Source organism: Ochotona curzoniae, unplaced genomic scaffold (assembly GCF_017591425.1).
Source record: "Ochotona curzoniae isolate NIBS_2020 unplaced genomic scaffold, NIBS_Ocur_1.0 scaffold_2476, whole genome shotgun sequence".
Lineage (NCBI taxonomy): Eukaryota > Metazoa > Chordata > Mammalia > Lagomorpha > Ochotonidae > Ochotona > Ochotona curzoniae.
Genome location: NW_024467095.1, coordinates 10,006,797 through 10,015,635, shown reverse-complemented (window position 1 = coordinate 10,015,635; position 8,839 = coordinate 10,006,797). Strand labels below are relative to the sequence as shown.

Here is an 8,839-nt window from a genome sequence, read left to right as displayed (position 1 = left end):
CCCCACACCTCTTACTTTGTAAACGGCAGAGAATTCACCACAGGGACATACAAAAGGGACTTTATAACTGCGAGACCTTCCGGGGCAGGGGCCTGGGCCTCGGGCCGGCCTCGGTCCTCCGGGTCCCGTTCTCCAGGTGGCTGGGCCGTGCGGGCAGCGGCTTGGGGGGCAAGGCGGGCGGCTCGGCGGTGGCGGGGATGGAGAGGCTGTGCGGCAGCGGCACGGGGCGCCGCAGAGTCCGCTCGTACACGCTGTACGGGGGCGGCGTCTTGCTCTCCTTGCGCGCCGGCTCCTCGGGCCCGCCGCCGTAGCTAGGCACAGGCCCTGGCACAGGCCCTGGCACGGGCGCGGGTACGGGTGCGGGCGCAGGCCCTGGCACGGGCACCGATGGTTCGTTCACCTGGTTTTCAAAGCCTGAGGTTTCCGAGGTGCTGCACCGGCTGAGTGAGGAAATGCCGCTGCTGTAGCTGCCCGACAGGACGGGGGAGTTGGAGCTCAATCCTGGAGAATGGTACTCCACTGGCGAGGGGGAGAACGACTGCACGGAGCCCTGCTGCGAGTGGGACAGACACGGCAGAGTCAGGCGAGCAGCGTTGGGTTCCCTGGGCGGGCGTCTCCCCCCACCCCCAGCTTTAGAGTTTGCAGGACAGCGGGGAGAGAGGAGAAGGATCTGGTCCTAGCCGAGGCACCTCCAAAGTGGCTGGACGTAGGGCCACTTCGGAGAGTGAATTAAAATGCGGCCAACAGCATCAGCCTGGACTGAGCCAAGTGCACGGTTGTCCAGCCAACGATCCATGTAAGAGATGGACTCGCCCAGCCTTGAACATTATATACAATGTATACACGTGCATTGGAACGCCGCCGGAGCCTCATACAGGTGAGCAAGTTTATGTGTCCAAAAAAATTCATGAAAAAGTGGTGAGGTCATGTTGTGAACCCTAATGTTTTCTGACTAGGGTGGAGGGGAGGGGGGAGCTGCAGAAATGTCTGCAGAGAACAGCTGGGACACAGCGTTGTGAGGCTGGCCAGCTCCAAGCCAACATCAGGCCACTGGCGCCTTGATCACTTTTTTTAACTTTAATTCTTTGAGAAAGAGTAGAGGGAAGGAGAGAGAGAGAGATGGATTTCCCTCTGTTGGTTCACTCCCCCAAGTGGCTGCAACAGCCAAAGTTGAGGGCTCGATCTCGGTTCCCTGGGCAGATGACAGGCACCCAAGCCCTCGGGTCATCCTTGCTGCTTCTTAGGGTCTGCGTTAGCAGGAAGCTGGATTCAAGAGCTAGAGTTGGGAATCACACCTGGGCATTACAGTGCAAAATACTAATATCCTAAAAGGCATTTTGACCCCTGCACCCAATGTCCACTCCGATCGCTTTGTCCAAGGCACCAGTGGCCTTGCAGTCAGACATCCAGCCTCACATGGGAGTGCTGTCACACTCAGCGCTGACCAGGGACTGAGCTCCCCAACTGCCTCACTGCTGATGGCTTTCAGCACAGTCAGAATGAAGAAAACAGAGGCCTGTCATTCATTGGTCACAGACTTTGAAAGAGAAGGAACTGGTTTCCAAAGCACTGGATGTGCCATTTCAGCTCTCTTGCCCTCAGGAGGAGGAGTGAGAGGCACCACTGTCCCCGCCCTCAGGAGGAGGAGCAAGAGGTACCGCTGTCCCCGCCCTCAGGAGGAGGAGCGAGACAGTGCTGTCCCCGCCCTCAGGAGGAGGAGCAAGAGGTACCGCTGTCCCCGCCCTCAGGAGGAGGAGCAAGAGGTACTGCTGTCCCCGCCCTCAGGAGGAGGAGCAAGAGACAGTGCTGTCCCCGCCCTCAGGAGGAGGAGCAAGAGGTACCGCTGTCCCCGCCCTCAGGAGGAGGAGCGAGAGACAGTGCGGTCTCCACCCTCAGCTCTGCCGGCCTCACTGCAGGTGCTGGAACTAAAGCTGTGAATGGACTCTGCACCTGACATGGCAGTTGGTTCATAGGCAGTGTTTCTTAAAAACCCAATTTGGTTACAAGTTTTTAAAAATAAGAAAAAACCCTCCAGATTTCTGGATTTTTCAGAAAATCTGGCAGATACACAGCAATGGCCCTCGCTCTCTCCATGGAGCGGCTCTTGGGCAACTGAACGGAGCTGCCACCTTCAGATGAGTATGATCTGTGTAGTTCACTCAGTCCCTGCCACTTCGCAAGATGTTCCCCTCACCCTCCTTCCCTCATTTATGCCCAGATCTGGCTCCCGGTCTGAATTTGCTGTTCCTTCTGTTGGTGTCCTAAGGAAAATGAATGCTACACTCAGAAATACTGAATTTTATACGCTCTGTGTACATTCGAAGTATGTTAGCTTGCAACTCTTAAAGAAATCTGACGAATTGTTCAACCCATTGTTTTCTGAAATAATGTGACCAGAAGCCACTTTCTAACTGAACATATAATATCCTGCAAGTGTGTTTTAAGGAATACACTTTGAGAAATGGTATTCTAGATTTAGTCTCTCGTGCTTCCAATAGTCTTACCTCCCTTTTTTAAGCACACCTAATTTTGTGATCCAAATTCACTGCTGCCTTTGAGCCACAATTCCAAATAAAGCAGGTGAGCTCAGCCTTCTCTATAGGGTTAATGCCATTAATAACTTAAAAAAAAAATCCATCAGCTTCAATCTCTGAAGTGCAGCCAACTGAGTTCTCATCACGGGTGAACTAGTAACGCGGTAGCACCGCGCCTCCTAGTGGACACTAGGGGTTACAACACAAATGTGCCCAACCCACTTGCTCTTCCTTCAAACCCTATATATAAACACCCGGCTCAAACACTGCATAAAAATATGTGCAGTTCGGACGAGGGATGGGATTTCTGAGCTCACAATCAAAGGTTTTGTAGAATACTAGAAGATTTTTCCACCTTTTTTTTTTTAAAGAATGAATCACTAAGGCTCCCTACTGTTCGAGGATTACCCTGCAAAATCAAATCCAGAGCCACACGTGGGAGGGCTCTGGGCGTGACGGTAAAGCACAAATGCGAAGTTGTCATGCTGCTTTCATCTCCTCCCCATCAAGGTGACAAGCGCTGGCTTCCACTGCCAGTCCGTCACATGAAATTTCCTGGTAACAGTTGCACTGCAGAATGCCAACAAAACGAACAGATAAGCCGCTCTTCCCTGGCAAGTGTCTGCCACAGACACGTTGGCAATGCCAATGCTCGCTGATTCCTTTTGCTTGTATGGATTTGGTGTCCAGAGCCTGCGTTTCGATGTGGCGGTACAAGTGTTTCCGATTGCACCCTGCCCCGATGTGCTGGGAGAAGCTCATTTGTCTTTTTCACTTTAGCTTCAACTACCTCGGCAACCAGACGGGCCAGGGGCGTGCGACTCCTCGGTCACGCAGGGGCAAGGTCCTTCGTTCAGCACTCACTTCAGGCTCCGGTTTGCCTCCAGTGCGGCTGCTCTGAACACACCAACCTCCCCCAGGTGCCAACCAGCCCTCAGCCAGTCTAATTCAATTTGGAGGCAGACTAAATATTATTCTTTATCTTCATGAGGGATTTGTATGTTTACAGATGTTAAATAGCCTGTGTCTATACGCCAATGCAAACATCTGACTTTTGTGGCTTTCCAGTTCATTTCCCGACATTTTTAAACTCTATTTTACCATCTTGTTTCTCACCATCAAGGATGTATTTTGAATATAAATGAGATCCTTGGCATAAAATAGTAAAACACCATTGGCTTTCACTTTGTTGGAGTGAGGTAGATGTTGAACAACAAAAAAAAAACCCCACGCAAGGAAGAGTATTCAGTAGATACTTGATTAAAAAAAAAATCTAAGTGTGTGTATGTATTTGATGTGCTTGAAATCAAAAGACCAGCTGAGGGGCCAGGATTGTGGTGCAGCGAGGGTAAGCCACTGGCTGACATGTCGGCAGTTCTAGTCCTGGCTGCTCCACTTCGAATCTAGCTCCCTGCTAATGTGCCTGGGAAGGCAGTGGAATCTGGCCCACTTGCGAGATCATGCTGGAGCTCCCAGCTTCTGCCTGTTAAGGCCGTCTGGCAAGTGTTCCAATGGATGGAAGATCCCTCATCCTTTCTCTTTGTTTCTCCCTCACTCCCTGTTGCTCTGCCTTTTGAAAGAACAAGCAAATATATCTTAAATGAAAAGCCCCTCTAAAGGCAGCTGGGGAAGTCTTGGAGGGAGAAGGACCCGTTTCTAAAGAGGGGCCTGTACCTTTAATGGAGATCGGCCAGCAGGTGAGGGAGATACCGCTGTCGTCGTGTGTCTTGCTGGTGACGCTGTGAATGGGGAGAGAGATGGAGGAGGAGAGAGTGCACATTTTACTGAAGGAACACCACGTGCTGAGTCTCTCAGATGCCCTCCACGGGGACCAGCCCAGCGAGATGACTCAGTGTGCAGGAGCCGAAGCAAGGCGGGGTTAGGAGCTGGGGACGCACACACACAAGAAGGCCTGTGCAGAATGAAGATCTCACACAGGACATGGCACAGTCAGCGAAGCTTTGCACGCACATGATGCTCAGGCAGACACAGTGCCGCACGCTGCTCTAACGTCCTTCCCATCTCCCCGAAGCCCAGCTGTTTATCTACTGCTTCCATTTAGTTCCTAAGGGGCGGGTACCATCAGGCATGAGTGGACTCCCTTGCGACACCTCTACTCACTTTCCTCTGAGCAGCTATGGGAAGAGCAAGGCTACCCAAGCCTTGGGTGTCCAGTCAGACCCACAATATTCCTGCCACAAATGGATATATCCTTGGCCACAGGTGCACTGCCCCACCAGAAGGGAGCGGTTTTCCATGTCTCCCCTCATATCCACAGACTCCATTCTTCCCTTTGCCCTGGAGACTCTGGATTGACTGTGCTGTCCTGGCAGACAAAGGTTCTCCTGGGTCTCCCACTAGAGTTTTAAGACTGACATCCGGGACACAGCGTGCATGCTTATGGATCAAATCCAGCTCCTTACAGCATAACTGTGTGTGCTAAAAGCTGGCTAGGACACCGTCAACAGGGTGAGGGCCAGCCACACTTCCCAGTGCATCCCAGACGGGTTCCAGCCAACCCGGACTGTGCTCCCCTGTGATGGGCTGCCCCTCTCCCAGGGGTCACAGTCGGATTTGTACCTCACAAGACAAGGACCAAAAAAAGGCTGAAAGCAAGAAAGACGGACACGGAATCCACAACAGTGACCACAGGTGCTGACATACGGTAGGGGACAGCCCTGGCAGGTTAACTCAGGGGTGCTTGGAGTCCTAAGGGACCATGGGAGTAGGCCCTTATCACTGTGTGGAAGTGGAGCTCCCCTACCACGACACTCAGCAACACCAGCCTTGGTTCTCCCTTGCCAGTGGCAGGTACCAATGATAACAGAACCATGACTACACAGAGAAGCCAATCCTAACTGGGAACCCTTTCTGTTTCTGTAGAGGAAGTCAAGATTTCCAGGTCTCTGGGATCTACTGTTTTGTTGTTTTGTTTTTCTTGACTCAGGTACTTGCTGGCAGCAGCAAGGTGGTCCTGGTTCCTGGGGCACATTCATGGAGCCCTGGCAAGGCATTTAACCCACACAGGCCTAAACAGTGCCTTCAGCACCCTTGTCCACCAGGCACATGCCCCCTATCCAAATTACTGCTCTTTAAAAAAACACTTTTCAAGTTCTCAACTATTGTGATACAACCAAGCTTTGAATGGAAACTACATAAAAATAGGAACATCATGAATAAACTTCAGACAATCTGGCTGATGTGGGTTGATCTTCCAGCGTCACACGGACACGGGATTATAGGTCATCCGTACCTTTAACGTGACTTATTGTTCTGCTCATAGATCTCATGTGCCCTTCAAAAATCATTGATGACTTTGGGTAGTACAACATTTGCTTTTTAAAGGGATAAAGTCAGCTTTCCTTTCTTAGCAATCAAATAAAGACAAGGAGGAGATGCTAGCTTACAGCCACCGAAACATAGACAACCAACTCAAAAAGCCCAGGAAGGAAACAGCATCCTAGTGGCTCCTTGTTGGTAGACCAGTTGTACTTGTGAAGCACCAGCTACACTGCAAATATGGGGGAGAGCTGAAAATCCTGTGTGACCAGCAGAGGCAGAGCTGGTAATGTAAGACAACCTCTCTTACAAGCCGCCATGCACAGCTCACCAACTGACAACTTCCTCAGAACGAACCAGAACTTGCTGTTGCTATGCCTTCACCAGGGAGGTTTCTCAGCCATTTCTAGTGATTTCCAACATCTAGTGGAGCAGCAGCATCCCCTAAAAGATCTTGCAAAAACCAGTCTAGGACCTTCTCCAGGAGATAACAAAAAATCCTGAGCCGGTGGGTCTGATTCAAGGCCTGCGAAGCTCTGCTTCTTCAGCCGTCACTCTAGGCAGTGCCATTGTCTGCATCAGCTCTGAGAAACACGGCCCTTGAATGCTGACCACTCGAGACAGCAGACAGCCATGAAGCAAGGCTTGGCCCTTCCGATCAAGGTCATTGCTGTGCAGATCCTGTTTAAGGGCATCCTGCAACCTTGGCGATGGGCTGCATGAAGCGCAAGAAAAAGTGGCCGAATTAGCAGAGGCTGGCAAGCGCAGGGTGAGAGGAAGCGTTAGAGGCTTAGCGGGCTGAGAACATTCCCCAAATTTTGAGGATGGTGCTGGCAGGAGAGCACCCTGCAAAATTTGTCTGAGGGGTTATATTAGGAACACAGCGTCATCTGAGGCGGGGGGACGGGAGCTCGGCAGAGGCAGGCAGCTCGGCAGAGGCAGGCAGCGCTGGAGGTGGGTTACACGGCCGCTGAGGATTTACCCCAAGAACCAGAGGCCCACCTGTCAGCAACTCAGAACAGGTTGGAGGAGTCAAGAAAAGGATTGGATCAAAGTGAGGGTTCAAGTGCTTCAAATACCCACCAGTGTGAGTGGGTCTCGGAGGGACAGGGGGGGATATAACTTTCCCAGTCTCCGACACATTCTTGGCTTCCTTCCCACTGTCCAGGCTCCAGCTGCTAGGGGTGGGGTTCACAGCTGGAAGGGAATAACACAGCTAAACATACATGGCCCGGCTCAGCCCTTTGAACGCTTGGGCTCTCACAAGAACGTTAGAATTATCCCAAAGGGAAAGCCAACTGGATTTAAAAGAAAAAAAAAAATAGGAGAAGAAAGGTAACTTCTGAATACTAAACCTGTATCTAATTGGCTCCCTAAGAGTTAGAGTTGACATTTAATTGGGCAACCGCATGTCTCTTGTGTCCTTCAAGCTGCCAGACAGAACTACAAATCCTCACACTAGAAGGCGGAAACGTGTGGAGAATTACAAGTGTGTGTAGGCGCTGGGTACCAGCTCATAGGATGTGGTCATTAGTCTCTTTTTAAAACTCATGTTTTAGCGGCAATTTCTGGACAAGTGGCACCTTGAAAGACAGAAGGCTCCTGTGTGTTCATATTTCAAATACTTGGCAGTCCCTGGCCAATGAGAGCCATTCCCACACTGTGTCCTCGAGCAATGCCAAGGAGAGGACTTGGGTTCCCAAAACCGACGACGCATCGCACGACAGAATGAGGGCTCTTCCCAAACTTCTTGTAAAATGCATATCGTGGGAGAATGCGAGGGGACTCTGCAGGAGATTCCAAAATCCTTTGTGTTATAATACACTTCTCCTTGAATTCCATCTTGTGTCACTATGCAGTGAGCATCCTCTAAATAACAAGCTGTACCACTGTGCGAGTGTGGTGCCCGGAGCGCATTCCCTGAGCAGACACTGCCATCTCATGGCCATGTCGAGGATTGCAACATTGGGCCACCCTTGTTAAAATTTCCATTTGCGGGAATGCAATCACTCTAATGAAACTTTCCCTCCCACCCCGCAACTCCTCTGTTTGTTTCTTTTGCTTTGGTGTATTCTTTGGGAGGAGGGGTGGCAAAAAAGACTACCTTCGTAAGTTCTACCAGCCACAACCGATGTTTGACTTGTAACGTTAAACAGTATTTGTAGTTTTAAGTCATTTTGGCTAAGCCTCACTCACTTCCAGCTCTCAAGGAAAATTTAAAGTGAATGGATCCGAGGACTCACAAGCCAACACAGTCTGGCTCTTAAGGAGGACAACTAGAGTGCCCTTTAGCAAGACGTTTCTCTAGTAAGTGGTTCCCTGTTCTGTGTGAGGGCCCCTGTGTTGGAGGCTCGGGCTCAGGGTGAATGGGCAGCCCGCCCCAAACTCCTTCCTCTGCAAAGCCACATCCCTCACCCTGTCCCCTGTTGCCAGGTCTGATGCTCGCTGCCTGCTGACTGCCAGCCTGTGTTTGCTGCTGCTTTGTGTGTGCGTGTGACCTGCAGGCAGGGCACGTGCCATGATGCACTGGATGGCTAGTTTTCCGAGTCTTCGCTGAGTCACAAGTCACAGAAAAGCTGATCCAAGGAACAACAGGACAGACTCCATACAGAGAGGTGCTTCTCTCTGCTGCCCCCTACTGGCTACTCCATCCTGGGACGTGCACAGGCACTGGGAGCTGATGCATGAAGGACCACCGGGGCTACCCAACCACGCAGCAACTAAGGCGCTGGGACTCTTCACGAAGAGCTAGATGTGAATTACTTTTTTGACTGCTCTGCTGGGCATTAGGTTCTGGACCACAAGGACACACGGAGGACTGTAGAAACGGGGACAAGACGAACCCTTGCACACCTGCAAGATGCACAGTGGGGCTGGCTGTACACTCACCTTTCTCAGGGGCAGAGAGACTGGGATCGCTGCGCGGCAAGGCCCCGTCTCCGATGTGATTGAACAGCATCCTCTGGAAAGGCACAAGACTCTGCTTTTAGGGTGTAAGAGGCTGACACGTCAGAGCTGCCAGGAAA

The 8,839-nt window shown here is 51.4% G+C and overlaps 1 protein-coding gene across 1 annotated transcript in view; it reads right to left on the bottom strand.

Moving 5' to 3' along the window:
• Window positions 1-61: 61 nt before the first annotated feature.
• The window catches only part of DOCK4 (dedicator of cytokinesis 4), a 350,501-nt gene continuing 341,723 nt past the window's right edge, over window positions 62-8,839 (bottom strand). Inside the window, exons 50-53 of the mRNA XM_041002001.1 lie at window positions 8,703-8,775; window positions 6,897-7,010; window positions 4,209-4,273; window positions 62-550 (exon numbers count right to left, since the gene is read on the bottom strand). Coding sequence (XP_040857935.1) covers window positions 62-550; window positions 4,209-4,273; window positions 6,897-7,010; window positions 8,703-8,775 — 741 coding nt within the window. The remainder of the gene's footprint in view (window positions 551-4,208; window positions 4,274-6,896; window positions 7,011-8,702; window positions 8,776-8,839) is intronic.